General features: G+C 43.3%; 1 protein-coding gene and 1 long non-coding RNA gene across 4 annotated transcripts; both read left to right on the top strand.

The window, feature by feature from the left end:
• Positions 1 to 9,019: 9,019 nt before the first annotated feature.
• LOC132897963 (uncharacterized) lies at positions 9,020 to 10,835 on the top strand. The gene is made up of 4 exons (XR_009656421.1): positions 9,020 to 9,192; positions 10,275 to 10,349; positions 10,472 to 10,618; positions 10,724 to 10,835. It is a non-coding gene; the product is annotated as an uncharacterized LOC132897963 (long non-coding RNA).
• A 2-nt stretch (positions 10,836 to 10,837) lies between these two features.
• On the top strand, positions 10,838 to 17,773 carry LOC132897961 (uncharacterized). 3 transcript variants are annotated; one of them, XR_009656420.1, is made up of 3 exons: positions 10,838 to 12,392; positions 15,522 to 15,669; positions 16,045 to 17,773. XR_009656420.1 is itself a non-coding variant. In XM_060939272.1 (2 exons), the coding sequence occupies exons 1-2, from the start codon at positions 11,540 to 11,542 to the stop codon at positions 15,548 to 15,550; spliced, it is 882 nt and encodes a 293-aa protein (XP_060795255.1). In that variant the 5' UTR covers positions 10,838 to 11,539; the 3' UTR covers positions 15,551 to 17,773. The 3 variants fall into 3 exon arrangements, 1 of the variants encoding a protein (XP_060795255.1); XR_009656419.1 differs by having other exon boundaries at positions 15,749 to 17,773; XM_060939272.1 differs by having other exon boundaries at positions 15,522 to 17,773.
• The last annotated feature ends 2,106 nt before the right edge of the window (positions 17,774 to 19,879 follow it).

The raw sequence follows: 19,879 nt of genomic DNA, 5'->3' as shown, positions 1-19,879 counted from the left end.
CGGAGGAAACCCACGCGGACACGGGGAGAACATGCAAACTCCACACAGAAAGGCCCTCGCCGGCCCCGGGGCTCGAACCCAGGACCTTCTTGCTGTGAGGCGACAGCGCTAACCACTACACCACCGTGCCGCCAGTTTTATATATATGGGCGGCATGGTGGTGTAGTGGTTAGCGCTGTCGCCTCACAGCAAGAAGGTCCTGGGTTCGAGCCCCGGGGCCGGCGAGGGCCTTTCTGTGTGGAGTTTGCATGTTCTCCCCGTGTCCGCGTGGGTTTCCTCCGGGTGCTCCGGTTTCCCCCACAGTCCAAAGACATGCAGGTTAGGTTAACTGGTGACTCTAAATTGACCGTAGGTGTGAATGTGAGTGTGAATGGTTGTCTGTGTCTATGTGTCAGCCCTGTGATGACCTGGTGACTTGTCCAGGGTGTACCCCGCCTTTCGCCCGTAGTCAGCTGGGATGGGCTCCGGCTTGCCTGCGACCCTGTAGAACAGGATAAAGCGGCTAGAGATAATGAGATGAGATATATATATATATATATATAATTTTTTTTTTTTATTATGGGCAGCATGGTGGTGTAGTGGTTAGCACTGTCGCCTCACAGCAAGAAGGTCCGGGTTCGAGCCCCGTGGCCAATGAGGGCCTTTCTGTGCGGAGTTTGCATGTTCTCCCCGTGTCCGCGTGGGTTTCCTCCGGGTGCTCTGGTTTCCCCCACAGTCCAAAGACATGCAGGTTAGGTTAACTGGTGACTCTAAATTGACCGTAGGTATGAATATGAGTGTGAATGGTTGTCTGTGTCTAGGGGCGCCGCTAGAAATCTTGGGCCCTATGAAAGATTACAATTTAGGGTAAAATTTTCAAGCGTAAGCAACTGAATTTGAAGTCTGTTTTTGGCTGGCACTTCTACTTTACTATGCATGTGATCAGCTACCTAGCAAGTTTAGGTGACACAATTATTTGGTATATGAACATTTTAAATGCAGAACTGTCAGAATTAGACTGAATAGACTGTTGCCTTAAAATGAAAATTCCATGATATATATGGAAGATATATTTTTTTCTTTTATGAGCAACTATTATTAGGCCACTCAGTAGCCTATGGAGTTCATTAAATCCAAATGTTTGTGTTGAGAGAAATTGCATGCATCACTGTATCAGTATGGATTTATAACATTCTGTATGCACATTATGGATACTCCAGAACCCTCCAGCAAACATCATCAATAATCAGGATTACAAAATGTATTCCTTTGTTTCCTCCATTTATTGACTTATTGTATGTGATCAAATGTATGCCTTGATGAATAACTACACTAGTTTTTTGATACAATTCCATAGTGCACTGCAACAAATCCACTAAGTGTTTTTGGTTTCTTTTAGGCATCACACATTTATTAGAAAACACAGCAAATGTTCAAATATTCAAGTTAAATACTTAGCAACAGTATCAATAAATCCACACATGAACAATAGCAATGATATCTCTGACCACAGCTAATGTGCAAAATATTAAAGTTAAATACTTAACAATATCAACAAATCCACACATGAGCAATGGAAAAACATCTAGACTTAATTATACAATAAAGATACCTATGAAAAAAGGTGATTTTTTTTCACACACAGTGTGATATCCGGACTTTATAATTTATCACGGGGGCGGCACGGTGGTGTAATGGTTAGCGCTGTCGCCTCACAGCAAGAAGGTCCTGGGTTCGAGCCCCGGGGCCGGCGAGGGCCTTTCTGTGCGGAGTTTGCATGTTCTCCCCGTGTCCGCGTGGGTTTCCTCCGGGTGCTCCGGTTTCCCCCACAGTCCAAAGACATGCAGGTTAGGTTAACCGGTGACTCTAAATTGACCGTAGGTGTGAATGTGAGTGTGAATGGTTGTCTGTGTCTATGTGTCAGCCCTGTGATGACCTGGCGACTTGTCCAGGGTGTACCCCGCCTTTCGCCCGTAGTCAGCTGGGATGGGCTCCGGCTTGCCTGCGACCCTGTAGAAGGATAAAGTGGCTAGAGATAATGAGATGAGATGAGATAATTTATCACACCTGCTCTAGCAACTTCTAGAATGTACACCTCTGTTGCGCACATAGAAAAACTGACAGCTGATCTAAGCTGCGCTAATAGCGGCGCTGTGCACACACGGAGCTACACATTTCACGTGTCCCGCGCCCAGAATCAGACTGTACCATTAGTAAAAAGGGTGGAGGGGTGAAATGACAATATCATAAATGATTCAAGAAAAATGTTATAGCAAATCATAACCATGTATAATTTGCATATTTTAACAGATGAAATTAAATATTTTATTTCAAAAACTTACACAAGGCAATACTATTAAAATAATATTAATATCCCTCACAGGCCCCCCTGTCAGTGCCAGGCCCTTAGAATCGTCCTAACTCCTCCCCCCCCCCGCAGCGGCGCCCCTGTCTGTGTCTATTGCTGCATTCATGTGCTATGGGAAGATGATATTTTCCAGTTGGGAAGTGGTATTTACCAATGTGTTGTGTTCACATGCTTTTGTTGTTGTTGACAAATTAAAGATGGTGGACCAGATTCAGAATCAGGTCTGTTATTTGGCTAAAACAATTATAGATTGCCTTGTTCATCAGCTGCAGCAGGAATATGAGTTATCAAAAGTCAAAAGGTAAATAATGCTGAATATTTCCTGATCATGACAAGTAGAGATTTTCTTAACACATTGAATGCCACGCAGTTTTTGGAAATTTGGCTGTAGCCACAATGAGAGTAGCCAGTATCTAGATCATTGTTGGCGTTCTTTGGACAGCCACAGAATATTTTGTATTAGGCTATAATATACATATTATAATAATATAATATACATAACATGACTCGTTTAAAAGGTGAGAGTCAGCTTTCCGTAGGTGAAAACCACTTCTTTCTTGGTTCATAAGCTAGTCTTGTACCGCTCGCCGCCATGCTGAAAAGGTTAAAGTTCATCTCATCTCGGCAACTCGTGTATCAAAATTTTCTACGAGTTGCCCAGTGGAAAATACCACAAGAGGGGGCGTTCATGTGTGCTTTCCATGTCGGCGTTTGGTATTTACCATAATTCCCATAGCACATGAACGCACCATCAGTGTCAGCCCTGTGATAACCTGGCAACTTGTCCAGGGTGTACCCCGCCTTTCGCCCGTAGTCAGCTGGGATAGGCTCCAGCTTGCCTGCGACCCTGTAGAACAGGATAAAGCGGCTACAGATAATGAGATGAGATGAGATGATATAGCACCCGCCAAATCGGGTAAAATTCGGCCTTGGCGGGTAATGACTTTAGTCCCACTAGCCACTTTGGCGGGTGGTTTATACTGTGGTATGACAATATATTTAAATTGTAGTTTTCTCTGAAGGCATCTGATATAATAAACGCATTGCAATGTAATATTACGCGCCTACAACTCCCATGAGCACCTGCATAAACATTCTGACAACATGTTAGAATTATTTAGAACGTTCGTTAATGGCTCAGATAAAATCAGTGATTCGGTAACCTGCGGTTAATGAACAAAGCAACAAAGTTGCTGACGACTGACAAGCGCACTATGTGGCGGCATATAGCCGGAGTTTCAAACCCTGCTGCTCAGGGAAAAAGGGGCAGAGATGCACAGGGCCGGAGCAGCATTTTAAAATCACTGAGGTCCGTGATGCACAAAGCGCGCACCGAAACATTTTCGCCATATTTAAATGAGAGGGGCGAATTACATGCCACACAAGAGATCTATTCCTGAAATTACTTTTAATGGTGTTTGAACTGAATATCATCAGTTTTGAAAATAAAGTCATGTATGTGGCAAGAGTAAGAATAATTTAAGATTGTTTAATGGTTTGATCTGGCCCAAGCAATGAGGACAAAACTGCGCTGCTTCGAAAATGTAAATTTAACAGCTTGATGAAAGTGCGCTGATGGTTACCATGGAAACCCCATGTCTGCTGCACTGCGTTCCTCCGCCGAGTCGCGCACTCATTCGCTTTTGTGTTCTTGGTCTCAGAGCCGCGCGCATGAAACAGACAGAGAAGACAGAATTAACATTTAACATAATTAACATGCACTTTTTACAGAGACGTTTTAATGCTATTCTTTATTTTTTATCCAGTTGAATATTTAGCGTACAAATGTATTTTCAGCTCTTAAAAATGACCGAGGTCCGGACCGCGGGGGCCTCAGAGCTGGCTGCAGCCATGGAGATGAACAAGACACTAATAGGAAGATAAAACAGTTCAATGGCAAATGGAAGTTCGGGTGAGATTGGCTAGTTCATAGCAAAACCGAAAATATCATATACTGCGAAGATTGTAGAAAGTCTGGCAAAGACAGGCACCAGTAATTTTAAACTCGAAACTATAAAGGACCACCGAAAAGTCAAATGCACACATCGGTACTATAACATCAAAACTGGCAAAGATGGCTGGTTCACTACAGGACAGCATTGCTTTCAGTCCCTGGCTGTCATGAAGCCGGCTGAGCTGGAGAGGATGGAGCTGCTGTTTAGAAATGTTCAGGTGATTGGAAAGAAGTTGATCCGCCCCAGCTATCAACTTATGGCCTGCTGGAAGCCTCAGGTCACGAAGATCATTTTTCATGGACCATTCAGACTCATCTGATGATGAATGTAATGAGGACATTTAATGTCTCTCTCTATACATGTTCTCACACACACACACACACACACACACACACACACTATTAATAGATCTCATCTCATCTCATTATCTCTAGCCGCTTTATCCTTCTACAGGGTCGCAGGCAAGCTGGAGCCTATCCCAGCTGACTACGGGCGAAAGGCGGGGTACACCCTGGACAAGTCACCAGGTCATCACAGGGCTGACACATAGACACAGACAACCATTCACACTCACATTCACACCTACGGTCAATTTAGAGTCACCAGTTAACCTAACCTGCATGTCTTTGGACTGTGGGGGAAACCGGAGCACCCGGAGGAAACCCACGCGGATACGGGGAGAACATGCAAACTCCACACAGAAAGGCCCTCGCCAGCCCCGGGGCTCGAACCCAGGACCTTCTTGCTGTGAGGCGACAGCACTAACCACTACACCACCGTGCCGCGAAATGAGTGCATTAAAAACTGAAAATGACCTCCCTGACCTTGGAAAGTAGGTCAAAGGTCAAATCAGACGGTTGATTGGGGTAGAATGGGTGTATATTTGGGGTGGTTTACTGTCGCACGTTATCAGCCAAAAACAGTATTTCATGGTGAAAATGACATTTTTGACGATTTTGATAGTTTTTCAGACTTTTGACCTCGACCTGAAAATATTAGCGAAACGTGATTAGACAGCATGAACAGAAAGAGCATGTGTACATTATATATAGTGAATAAAGCATTTTGTTTATGTCGAGGTAATAGTTGAGGCTGAAAGTAGAAAAAACACAAACGCAAAGTTTTAAGCGATAACTATCACATTTGGGAATTTTTGTAATTTTTATATAAAGCTTTTGATAAAATATACCAATTTGTCAATAATCTATAAAAGAATATGCACTAATGAAAAAATACAAAGTTCATTGTATGTAAATATGAAACTATGATTTTTTGAAAATGGTCCAGTCAGAAACAGAAAATGACCTTTTTTAATAATTAAATGTTTTATTAGTTGCAAAAAACATACATAACACACAGCAGAACATACTTACATCCTCTATTTGGTATTAACAAGGTAACAATGTTAATAATGGAAAAAAATACTTAAAAATAAATATATCAATGATTAACCAAAATGCATTTTAAAAAGTATATACTGATATAAATGCTTATACAAACAAACATGCAAACCCTCGCACCCACATACATACATATATACACACACATGCATCTTTATAAATACACCTATCCAGGTACATCCCTTTACTTCCTTCCATCCATCTCATTATCTCTAGCCGCTTTATCCTGTTCTACATGGTCGCAGGCAAGCTGGAGCCTATCCCAGCTGACTACGGGCGAAAGGCGGGGTACACCCTGGACAAGTCGCCAGGTCATCACAGGGCTGACACATAGACACAGACAACCATTCACACTCACATTCACACCTACGGTCAATTTAGAGTCACCAGTTAACCTAACCCGCATGTCTTTGGACTGTGGGGGAAACCGGAGCACCCGGAGGAAACCCACGTGGACACGGGGAGAACATGCAAACTCCGCACAGAAAGGCCCTTGCCGGCCATGGGGCTCGAACCCAGAACCTGCTGTGAGGTGACAGTGATAACCGCTACACCACCGTGCCGCCCCATCCCTTTACTTATTTGTACTAAACAAAAAGGAAAAGTATAAAAGAGGATCCAGCTGTATATCTGTACTCCTACAGAGAAATAGACAAACAAACAAATACATAAAAATAATAACATTACAAATAAACTATATACAGTTCCCACTTGAGCAGTTCAACCGAATCCTGGTGGGAGTGGTGTATTACTTTCATCTATTTGGGTCAAGAAAAGTCAGATCTATGTGAAGATACGTACATACTCAGTCCAAGGTGTCCAACAGCTTTTAAACTTCTCTTGTTCAAGTCTCAAAGTAAATGTAAGTTTTTCCAGAACATAAATGTCATGAATCACCTCAATCCAGTCCTTTACTGCGGGGGCTCTCTGGTCATCCATTTTCTTGTGAGGGCTTTCTTACTTGCTATCAACAAAATATTAAACATAAAAGCCATTGAATTTCTCCTGTTCCAGCCTCTGCGGCTGCTGTGCGGCTGCTGTGCAGTTCCAGCTGAAAGCCAGCGGGCTGCAGCCAGGGCTCAGACCCCGCCCTCTCCTAGTTTCATTCTAAACACGCCCATTCATTCGATTCCACAGTGTCGCCATTAGATGGCGCTTCTCTCATAAAAAAAACATTACTTGAAATGTTGTGTGAAGCTGTTGTACTGCACTTTATTCTGTTTTTTTTTTGATGATGATTTTATGGATTATAAACATTGAGATGATGAACCATCTGGAAGACTTTTTTGGGGGTACATCTTACCTTCTCCAAATAAGTAATGGTTACTAAGTGATATTAATTACCTTTGATTAGTAATTATCAGGTATTACCCACTAGCAAACAAGAGATAATTTTACCCAATTTCAATGAGAAAGTAGCTGTTGAATAGACACATAAATGTGAGATAAATTTTACTCAATTTATTTAAGTATTTCATAGCTTTTTATTTCAGTTATTTTATCCTCAATATATGGAATTAAATCCACCCCAAACAAGTCAATGCAAATTGTTACCTCAGATTTATTGGGTAAATTCTATAGGTTACTTTTTTCAGTGTAGCCACTGATTACTGTTTCATGAAGTAGGCCTTATAGGGCCCGCTAAACAACATGCTTGTGATGAAAGTATAGCTTAATTGTTTGAATCCGTCTATCATTCGTTCTTTCTATTTTCAATCAGCAATCAAAAATCAAAAAATGAAAAAGTGACCGGTTGTTTTGTTGTTTTTATTTTTATTTCATGTTGATGCTGAGAACAGTCTATATCCACGTTTAAATGATTGATCAGTAGGCCAGTCTGTCCCAGAATCCATTGGGAAGCTTACTGCTTCTGCTGCCAGGGTGCGCGCAGCCGTCTTTGATTACAAACAGTAAATGGGTCAATAAGAAAGACAGTAGAGAGGTTCGTGCCACTTGTGTATATTTATTAAAACGTGCACACATACAGTGTAATCACAAAACAGTATAGTACTGTATTTGAACCGACAAGAGACAGTTATCGTTTCCCACTATGCCCTCCTTTGTTCCTAATAACCAGATCGATCACGTTTGATAAACCCGTTATAAGTCTGTTGCAGAAATCCACGGTCACTTTCGTCTCCCAGAACACATGTATGGCCTGGACTAGCTCCTGTTTTGTACATGGCTTTGCCTCTTTGCGGATATAGTCCTTCATGGAGTGCCAAACCAGTTCAACTGGATTCAAATCCGGTGACTCTGCTGGAGTTTTAACCCAGTTGATGCCCTCTGATGCCATGCAAGCTGCAGCTGCGGTGTGCCTTGGATCGTTGTCCTGGAAAAAGCAGTGATCAGACCCAAAATATTTCCTGACATATGGCCCCGCAAATTCTTTTATGATGGTCTCCTCGAAGTAGGTTCTGTCCATTATCCCATCAAAGATGACGAAGGGACCTGCCCCTCGCCTGGAAATCATTCCCCATACATGCAGCTTCAATGGGTGTTTTGGTCGTGGTTTTGAAACGAAGTGGCCCTTTCTGTGGAAACTTTGCCTTGCAAAGTGCTCCAGTCGTTTCGTCGGTGAAGAGTACATTGTACCATGTCTCCCCTGACGCCTTCCACTCAGAAGCTTGCTGCAGCCTCGCCTCTTTGTTGCGCTCCTTCAGCATTGGGCAGAAACGGGTCTTGGAGAATTTCCAACCCATCCGTCTGCGAGTGCGGCGTATACTTGTCGCGCTCACTTCAACACCAAAATCTGCCTTGATTTTCTGCTGAACGGCTCAGGCATTCATTTCAGTGTTGGCCTTTGTCAGATCGTCAACTGCAGCAAGGATATTGCTGTGAAAATTAAGGAAAAACATTAGAGAAAAAAATCAATTGTTTTCATACATACTGTAATGTAAACTATTTTACATTCCCTCAATGAGGTGGATACTTACTTCTGCAGTTTTCTGGGAGCTGAGCGTCGCGGCGGTCTCTCTTTGTAGTGATATCTCACAGCTCTCGGTGTAACGTTAATGCCCCTGCATGCCAAACTTTGCCATATCTCTTGTGTTGACTTTCCATTTGCTCTCATTGAACGAATGTGCTGGGAACTCTCTCTGCTGATGCGCGTCATCTTGGTTGTAATTGTTAAGCATATTTGATAAATAGTATCAAAGTCATGTTAAATAGCTTACACAGTGATGTCATGCTGAACGTGAGTGCCTGCGCGCAGAGGCGCATCTTGTCACCAGTCAAGGCAGGCAGCTGCTTGGGGCCCCTGATCCACTAGGGGGCGAAAGAGAGTCGAGATTTGACACTTGCGTTTTGAAAAGTCATTGCGCGTACCCTGCAAATAGAAAATTGTGCCTAAAACCAGTACATAATTGTACATAAACCAGCTATTTTTCTAATTACGACGTCAAGAAGAAAATGAAGAGGAGCTATCCACCCGGGAATGTAAAAAGAAAAAAGAAAAAAGAGGAAGAGGAGAGATGAAAGCAAGACAGTGGTAAGTCAGTCGAAATAATAATGAATGATGTAGTGCTATATAATGGTGCTAGTCTAGTTTCACTCGCGTTAGCATGGCCATACTTTTCTTTTGTTGATTTTAATGACTGTACTACAGTCACTGCCTGGTTTAATTTGACAGCAAAGTTAGTTAACTTAAGTTGGCTCTCCAACAGACCGCACGGTGTGCCATGCATGCCCATACAGTGTGATTGGTCAGCCCGAGCAGCAGATAAATAACTACCACCGTCGTTATCAGGCTGGGACCAACGCAGCTAGAGGAAGACACTCGAATATTTTCAAACCGGAAAATTTAATGCATGTATTGTTTTGAAATTTGGCATGTTATTGGACACTCTAGTGGTTTGAAGAGGTAAAAGCTGAGATGAAAGCTGTCATCAGGCAATCTATGACAGGCCACTCGTCTGGCTTTATTCATTCATTCATTCATTCATTCATTCATTATCTCTAGCCGCTTTATCCTTCTACAGGGTCGCAGGCAAGCTGGAGCCTATCCCAGCTGACTACGGGCGAAAGGCGGGGTACACCCTGGACAAGTCGCCAGGTCATCACAGGGCTGACACATAGACACAGACAACCATTCACACCTACGGTCAATTTAGAGTCACCAGTTAACCTAACCTGCATGTCTTTGGACTGTGGGGGAAACCGGAGCACCCGGAGGAAACCCACGCGGACACGGGGAGAACATGCAAACTCCACACAGAAAGGCCCTCGCCGGCCCCGGGGCTCGAACCCAGGACCTTCTTGCTGTGAGGCGACAGCGCTAACCACTACACCACCGTGCCGCCCCTGGCTTTATTTATTCATGTATTTATTTGTAGCTGCAACTGCATTTCTGCATAAACCAAGTATTTTTTCAGCAATCAACCAGTGCAGATTTTGCAGTGTCAAATCATTTGTGTAAACTAAACTATTCCATTGGTTTTAGTCTACAATAAACAATGAACTGTGTTTTTGAAGAATTGTTAAAATAATATGGAAATATTAAATCAATGTAATGGATGTGACTAATATAGCCTATTTACCATCCATATTTCCCTTTTATATACATTTCTTTAGGATCATTGCTGAAATTTCTGACACCAGGGCCCAGTAAAGAGAGCGATGTTCCACCTGATGTGCCAGCTGATGACTGTGAGTATAACTTGTACAGTCAGTATTTACATGTAATATAAAGGTCAAATTTACATCTTATGCCATGCTCTAATGCCAAGTTTCTGTTTTTTGCCCTTCATTTTATATTTGTTTACTTTCAGCTCAACCTGGGCCCTCTTCTGCTCAGCAGTCGGAATTTACCTCCAGCAAAATAACAGATAGCCCTGCTCCCACCAGTCCTGACCAGGATCATGTACCAATACCACAGACAGATGAGACGGCCTTTTCACGTGCAACTGGTGATATCAGTAAGTTCTGTAGAAAATCTCTAAAAATGTTCAAATGCAACATGTCCTTTAATGATCTTATTATTAAACTAATTTATGATATTAAAATACTTTTTGTCATTTCAGTTCCGTCATCACCCACCTTGAGTGAAAGTGAAACATCTTTTCACCATGAAGATGACGTGCCACCCTCTACAAAAGGTTTAATCACATCAGTTGACGCCGCACAGTGGCCAGATGTTCTCACCCATAGTGAATTTCTGTTGTGTGGGGTGGGATGGATGGGGGGGGGGGATTTCTGCTTGGGGCCCCACCAGACCCTAGAATCGCCTCTGCCTGCGCGCACCGGGATGTATTGAGCATGCGCAGAATAAAAGGCCAGTGAGTTAGTGGGTGTCAGAGGCCAAAGAGACAACGGTGTGTCAGTTATTTTCTCCCGTGAATATTAGCCATTAGCTGCTGCTAGTTAGCCACTGTGGTGACTGTACACGCGATAAACTGCTGCGGAAAATGTCTAACGCTACAGGTTATGGGCCCAGTCAGGCAGGCCACAAGTGGCTGAGACTTTTATTCGACGGTGACGAGAAAAGTTACGAACTCTGGGAAACAAGGTTCCTCGCGCACATGGAGTTGCGTGGTCTCAGAGATGTTATCCTGGAGGATCCGGAGATAGATTCGGCCGACGAAGGAGCTCTCGCGGAAGATGAGGCAAAGAACGGAGAGGCTTATGCAGAGCTCATGCAATGTCTGGACAACAAGAGTTTGTCATTGGTAATGAGAGATGCGAAACGTGATGGAAGAAAAGCACTGAGGATTCTTCGTGAGCACTACGCAGGAAAGGACAAACCCCGCGTTGTGAGTTTATACTGTGAACTTTCCTCGCTCTATTAAGCTAGCAATGAAACAGTTACTGACTATATAATTCAAGCAGAGACTATATTCATGTCATTAAGAAAAGCAGATGAACAAATAAGTGATGGACTTCAGATAGCAATGGTAGTAAAAGGGCTACCTGAGTCATACAAGCCGTTCGTAGTGCACATCACACAGACAAATGATGTTGTAATGTTCGGTGAGTTTAAAACGAAACTACGAAGTTATGAGAGTACAGAGAAATATGGGAGAAGTGATGTGAATGTGGAAGACAAGGTAATGAAGACTAGCAGGGCAACAAAAGCACGTGGTAGAGGACGTGGAAAGAAAATGGACTTGGCTGATGTCGAGTGTTATACGTGCAGTAAAAAGGGACACATGGCTAGGGCGTGTCCGGACAACACCCAACAGAGAAGAGAAGATCGAAAGTGGGACACACCACGGCGAGGCAGAGGGCGCGGTCGAGGACGAGTCCGTGACTACGTGACGAAAGCTGATGGAGAGGCTGAAGAAGAGTCTACAACCTTCTGTTTCTTCCAGATAAGTGACTGTCCAATACAGCAAGGAAACAAGAAGGGTCTCATGGTCGACTGTGGCGCCACTTCACACATGATCAATGACGCCACAAAGTTCAAAACAGTGGACAAGAGCATCAGACCCGAGGACCACAAGCTTGAGCTTGCTGACGGGACCAAGGTGAGCGGGGTGGCGAAAATAAGAGGAGACGCCGAGATCTACTTGCTGGACAGCGAGGGACGACGAGTGAGAACAAGGCTCAAGCAAGCACTCTACATCCCATCATTTCCACAGAACATCTTTTCAGTCAAAGCGGCGACAGCCAACGGAGACGAGATTCGCTTCAAGGACGGTGATGACTGGCTGGTCAACAAGGATGGTACAAAGTTCAAAATGGAGGTGTATGGTAGGCTGTATTACCATAGCACAGTAGAGGAGGAAAATATTGATGAAGTGTATGGTTGTCATGACATTCAAACCTGGCATAGGATACTTGGGCATTGTAATTTTGATGATATTGCAAAATTGGAAAAGGTGGACACCTTCACCTGTAGAGTAGCCGGGAACAGCATAGCATATGGCATCCCTCACTCTCGCAGCCGCTGTTTCACCGCATCGTATGCCTGGCGTTTCTTCATCACTGTCGAAGAAAAATCGATGTAGAAAGAGACCCTGGATCCATTGTAGATTAAGCCACCATCCTGGCTCGCCCTACGCGCCGCTTCCATGACCCTCTGTTTGTCTCTGAACGCATGGAATCGTAACAGCAGCGACCTGGGCCTCCTGTTCGGGTCCGGTTTTGGTGCGAGGGTGCGGTGGGCTCTCTCCAGCTTTATGCGGCCGGCCTTCGTGGTCATCTTTTGGACACGGGGTAGCCATGACTCGAAAAACTCCACCGGCTGCCCGGTCTCCGTATCCTCCGCCAAGCCAATCACTCGAATGTTTAGGCGTCTGCTATAGTTTTTGGCCATGTCCAAACTCTCCGTGAGGGTGCTAACCTGCTTTTCCAGCTCCACAATCCTCAGCTGTTGTGCTGCGGCAGAGTTTTCAACTGCTAGTAACCTAGCCTCTGCTTCATCTAGCCGCTTGCTAGCGGCCTGGAGCTCCGTAGCATGCTTGTGGATAGTCTCGGCCAGAGGGCTAAGTTTTTCATTAATAACTTTAATAATGTTGGAAGTCATTATGCTCAGGGCTTTAGCAAGGGCAGGGTCAAGCCCATCTGCGGCTACAAATTCTGCCTGGTCGCCATCTTGTGTGTCGTCGCCAGGCTTGGACGGGACGTCTTTGTTGTCTTTATTTCCTCTGGTTCTTCCCATCTTGTTGAAAGACTGTGGCCAAAAGTTTTCCAAGGACATAGTCTGTTATGTTCATAACAAAAACGGCTTATAGCGCCTGGTTGTTGTCAGGATAATGAAAAAATTAGCACTGAGTGGCACGGAGCTCTGGCAAAAGCATCTGCTCAGCTCACAGCCATCACGTGACCCCCCGGCCTAGTTAATTTCTGACAATCCAGAGCCAAAGCCAGGGAGCAGACGAACAGGCTCAACCGACTGTCTGCTAGCTGCACAGAGTCGTCACTCAGGGTCCACTACATCGAGACTGTGTCTGTTCTCCGAGCTCAACAAAAAGGTAGAAATATTCAGAGAGTTTGTTCCAGTAACCTAATCAATATAAAATTAGATCATACTGACTGTACAGCCGCTGCCAGCACCTTTGATCTAAAGGTGGGGCTATTAAATATTAGATCTCTTACATCTAAAGCACTAATGGTTAATGAACTCATTACTGATCAGGAGTTTAATGGACTGTGTTTAACTGAAACATGGATTAAGCCAAATGAATATATAGCATTAAATGAAGCGAGTCCTCCTGGAGACAGTTATATACACCAGCCTCGTCTCACTGGCAGAGGAGGAGGCGTCGCGGTTATTTATAATGATTATCTAGGTGTAACACACAAACCTGGTTATAAATTTAATACATTTGAAGCTCTTCATACTCATAATGTATGTAGCCTCAAAAAATAAGTATACCCAGTTAATTCTGTTACTTATTATGTATAGGCCCCCGGGGCCATATTCTGAGTTTCTTTCTGAATTTGCAGATTTTATCTCAGATCTGGTTATTTCCTGAGACAAAGCTTAAGTTGTCGGAGATTTTAATATTCACTTTGATAACCCAGAAGACCCTTTGAAAACAGCGTTTGTGTCCATTTTAGATTCAGTAAGGATTAATCAGAATGTCATAGGACCGACCCATATTGGTGGTCACACCCTCGATCTAATACTCACATTTGGGTTAAACGTAGAAAATATAGTCACACTTCCACAGTCTGAAGTTATCTCAGATCATTATCTCATCTCATTCAAACAATGTCTGAGTAATAATATATGCACCTCACCACGCTACTGTATTAAACATACATTCGTGTCAACTACTGCACAGAGCTTTATAAATGATCTCCCAGAGTTATCAACTTTGATTGGGTCACTGTCAGCCCCTGCAGAACTTGATCAGGCAACTGAATGCTTAGAGTCAACGTTCCACCATACTTTAGATAATGTAGCTCCTCTTAAAAGGAAAATGGTCAGAGACAAAAAATTAGCACCCTGGTATAATGATGACACTGACTCTGACTTTAAAGTTTGCCAAATCACTCTTAGTGTCTGAACAATATCGCCGTTTTCTACCGCTTACAAGAGTGAACATTAGCTGCCGTCAAACCCGTTCTGCTAGCAATCTGGACATTCTTAAGTGTCGAACTGAACGTTACAGAACTAGTGCCATCCCGCACATGGTTCATTTAATCAACACTTAACTGTTCAAATGTTCTCCCTATGTTTGAATTAGGAGTATGAGTCTGAATATTGATCTTTTACGTTATTTTTAATGTTAATAGTCGTATTTTGTAATGTCACAACATCAATTCAGCCCTTGGGCTGCGACTGTGGTGATATGAAGTTGTATTCTTAATAAAAACATTGCTACTATTAAAACAGACCACTCGGAAATTGGAATGTAAATGGTGTCAAACAAAATTGGTAGCGTTCAAATTAGCGTGGAAGGAGAGCTTCCTGAAGTATAGAAAAGCTCTTAGTGCTGCGAGATCAACATATCTCTCCTCCCTAATAGAAGATAACAAAAATAATCCTAGATTCCTATTTAATACTGTAGCAAAATTAACCAGGAATAAGTCCACTATAGACACATGCACACCTGCAGTATGGAGTAGCAACGACTTCATGAATTTTTTTAAAGACAAAATTGAGAATATCCGACAAAAAATTCAAACTACTAATTTAAGGTCAGACAATGTAAGTGACCCTGTAGTTAACAATATAACTGTATCAGATCAGCAATTAGAATGTTTTACTCCCCTTAGAGAAACTGAATTACTTTCATTAATCTCCGCATCAAAAGCCTCAACTTGTGTACTAGATCCCTTACCTGCACGTCTATTCAAACAGATAATACCTGAAGGAATTGAATATCTAATTACCTGAAGTAATTGGACATCTTCCTCATCAATCTCAAGACCACCAGCCTGGAAGTCCTCTCCTCTGAAAAGCAAACTGTCCCCTCTCTGGATTATGACTGGAAGGAGCAGAAAGTGTACTGGATAAACGGTGACGTTGTGATGTGGACTACACTGGACCAGAAGAGCAGAGGAACACTAATCCAAGGTGCAGCCTAACATCTAAATTAAGGTCTTTAAACACTGAAGTTGAAGAGATGAAGTGTTGGAATTTTGTGTCCTTGTAGGTGTGAAGACGGAGTGTATAGCAGTTGATTGGGTGGGCCGGAGCCTGCACTGGACAGACAAGGCAGCAAGGTTTACTGTTGGTCAACAGGGTGCCGGTGGAAAGTGTGCTACTGTTGCGCCAAAACAGAGAAGGAGAAAGAGAGTGGGGAGGCGTGTTAGGAGAGAGCGTGAAAGATGGAAGGGAAGGAGCTTAGAATTGAGGGTAGGAACACTGAATGTGGGAACATTGACTGGCAGAGTGAGAGAGTTAGCAGGTACGATGGAAAGAATGAAGTTGGACATTTTGTGTGTGCAGGAGATGAGGTGGAAAGGAAGCAAGGCCAAGAACATTGGAGATGGATGCAAGTTGCTTTATTATGAAGTCGATGGAAAGAGAAATGGTGTTGGTATTGTTTTGAGTTGGTCAACAGTGTGATTGATGTGAAGAGAGTGTCAGATAGAGTGATAGGCATGAAGTTGGAGATTCAAGGAGTGGTAATCAATGTTGTGTGCACGTACGCCCCACAGGTTGGATGTGAGAACGAAGAGAAAGAGTCTTTCTGGGAAAAGATGGATGAAGTGGTAGAAAGTATACCGAGGGAGGAGCGTGTGCTGATAGGAGCAGATTTCAATGGACATGTTGGCGAAGGAAACAGAGGAGATGAGGATGTGATGGGCAGATATGGTGTAAGAGAGAGAAATGTGGAAGGGCAAATGGTTGTTGATTTTTCAAAGAGGATGAATTTGGCAATAGTCAATACATACTTCGAGAAGAAAGAGCAGCACAGGGTGATGTTTAAGAGTGGAGGAAGATCTACAAAGGTGGACCACATACTCTGCAGAAGGGATAACTTGAAGGAGATTGGAGACTGTAAAGTGATGGCAGAGGAGAGTGTAGCTAGACAACATCGAGTGATCGTGTGCAGGATGAGCTTGAAAGTGAAACAGAGGAAGCGTGAAATAGTGGCGCTGAAGATTAAGTGGTGGAAACTAAAAGAGGTTGAACATCAGAAGGAGTTTAGGGAAGAAATGAGACAAGCATTGAGTGGACATGGAAGTCTGCCAGAAGCTTGGAATACTACTGCTGTACTAGTAAGAGAGGCAGCAAGGAAGGTGCTAGGGTGGTCATCGGGAAGGAGGAAGGAAGACAAGGAGACATGGCAGTGGAACAAAGAAGTGCAGGAAATTATAAAAGAGAAGAGGCTAGCAAAGAAAAATTGGGACGATCAGAGAGACGAGGAAAGCAGGCGGTTATACAGAGAGATGAGACAGAAGGCAAAAAGAGCGGTAGCGAAGGCGAAAGCAGATGCATACTAGGAGTTGCAGGGATGAGAATTTTCTGCCAATCGGCGGATTTCCGACTTTTTCAGACCAAAATGATCGTTTTTGAGATCGATGTAAATCCGTTGAGAAATTTTCGGGGGTGGTATGATTAACGATCTGTGGTCACCTTATAACGCAGACATCCCAAGTCTCCTGGAACTTCCGGGAGTCTCCTGCATATTGATAGAAGCGAGCAAGAGCGTGCGCGTGCAACATTAAGGTCTGCATCACGCATCTTAGAATGTGCGCGCGCGAGGGAGACTGTGTGCCTGTTCATGTAGCGCATGCCAGACAAAGAGCATCCTGATTGGGTTACTCAGCAAAATAAGCCAATCAGCTTTCAGTGTGGGTGGGCTTTTATCCGTTTTCTCGAGGACCGGAGTTTTCAGTTGAGTCAGTGCGGCCTACAGGATCGGCATGGCAGAGAGAGAGAGCGCACGCGCCCCAAAAAAACCAAAGTACAAAACCCACTTCACCTCAGATTACACTAAAGAATCTCCCTGTCTAATAATCTCCCTGTCTAATAATCTCCCTGTCTAATAAGGGTCAACAATAATGACGGTTTCGCGCGATGTACTGTTTGCAGCAGTGATTTCAGCATTGCCCATGGTGGCTTAAATGATTGTAAAGGACATGTTGAGGTGAGGAGTGTCAGTTCATGTGCATTATATTTAGGTCTACAACAGGCTGGCATGAAAAGACCAAACTTATTGAAGATTTCCATAAAGTAACAATGTATGAATATACATCATATATATGACATATATATATATATATATATATATATATATATATATATATATATATATATATAAAATACACGTCATATATAAGTGTGTTTCTTTTATAAATGAGGTTAGCTTGTCTAATATAACATATTGAGGAGAATCATAGTATCATATCTATATTTCTGATAAAATTTTAGGTATGATACCGTGTATAACTCTCCTACGTATTGCTCATTTCATGGGGACAAGGGGAACTGCTGGGATGTGCCGTGCGGGAGCGTCTGCCCAAATTTTTTAGGCTGAGATGAACTTATAGTTTTTGATTTAAAAAAATTTCCAATATGTAATGCCAATTGTACATGCCTGTTCTTTAACTCAAAATCACCATCTTGATCTTCAAATTGACCATATGGTATATGTATTACATTACACAACATCCTGTCCAGATAAAACCTAGTTAGTACACACAACAGTTGAAAGGGAAGTGATGAGTGATGTTGAATGTTGCCTGCTTAATATGCAAGGCCTCCTGCTACCATGATAACATCAGAAGAAAGCTTAAGAGAATTATAAATTATACAAAGATTATACAAAGAAGTGCAGGAAATTATAAAAGAGAAGAGGCTAGCAAAGAAGAATTGGGATGAACAGAGAGATGAGGAAAGCAGGCGGTTATACAGAGAGACGAGACAGAAGGCAAAAAGAGCGGTAGCGAAGGCGAAAGCAGATGCATACCAGGAGATGTACGAAAGACTGGAGACCAAAGAAGGAGAGAAAGACGTGTACAGACTAGCTAGGCAGAGAAACAGGGAAGCGAGGGATGTACAGCAGGTGAGAGTGCTGAAAGATGGAAATGGAAATGTGCTGACAAACAAAGAGAGTGTATTAAGAAGGTGGAAAGAGTACTTTGAGGATTTATTAAATGAGGAGAATCCAAGAGAGAAAAGGTCAGGTTCGTTGGAGACAGCAAATCAGGAAGTAGAGTTGGTTAGTAAGGATGAGGTGAGGGCAGCCATGAAAAGAATGAAGACTGGGAAAGCAGTCGGACCAGATGGTATCCCGATTGAGGCTTGGAGATGTTTGGGTGAGACGGCTGTGGAGTTCCAAACAAGACTGTTTAATAAGATCCTAGAGAATGAGAAAATGCCAAATGAATGGAGAAAGAGTGCGCTAGTCGCAATATACAATAAGGGAGATGTACAGAGCTGCAGTAATTACAGAGGAATAAAATTGATGAGCCACACCATGAAGCTATGGGACAGGGTATTGGAGGCGAGATTGAGAAGAGAGGTAGCAATCTGTGAACAGCAGTACAGGTTTATGCCAAGGAAGAGCACGTCGGATGCAATTTTTGCTTTAAGAATGTTAATGGAGAAGTACAGGGAAGGCCAGAGAAAGCTACATTGTGTGTTTGTAGACCTGGAGAAGGCATACGATAGAGTGCCGAGAGATGAGTTATGGTATTGTATGAGAAAGAGTGGAGTGAATGAGAAGTATATTAGAGTGGTGCAAGACATGTATGAGAACAGTGAAACAGCAGTGAGGTGTGCAGTTGGAACAACTGAATGGTTCAAGGTGAAGGTGGGACTCCATCAAGGATCTGCTTTGAGTCCTTTCTTGTTTGCCGTAGTGATGGATAGCTTGACGGACGAAGTGAGGCAAGAGTCACCATGGAACATGATGTTTGCGGATGATATTGTGATATGTGGTGAAAGTAGAAAGGAGGTTGAGTTGGGTTTGGAGAGATGGAGGGATGCATTGGAACGAAGAGGAATGAAGGTGAGCAGTAGCAAAACAGAATACATGTGCATCAATGAGAATGGGGATGAGAGTGTAGTGAAGACGCAAGGAGCAGACGTAAAGAAAGTTGGCGAAATCAAGTACCTGGGGTCAACTGTGCAGGAAAATGGGGGCTGCGACAGTGAGGAGAGAAAGAGAGTGCAGGCAGGGTGGAGCAGTTGGAGAAGGATTTCAGGAGTCATTTGTGATAGGAAAGTACCAGCAAAAGTGAAAGGTAAGATGTATAAGACAGTAGTGAGACCAGCTGTGATGTTTGGATTGGAGACCGTAGGTCACAGGTGTGGTAGAGAAGGATGTGGA

The sequence above is a fragment of the Neoarius graeffei genome, chromosome 14 (assembly GCF_027579695.1).
Source record: "Neoarius graeffei isolate fNeoGra1 chromosome 14, fNeoGra1.pri, whole genome shotgun sequence".
NCBI lineage: Eukaryota > Metazoa > Chordata > Actinopteri > Siluriformes > Ariidae > Neoarius > Neoarius graeffei.
Note: the sequence above shows the minus strand (reverse complement) of the source record. Positions and strands in the feature narration are given on the sequence as shown.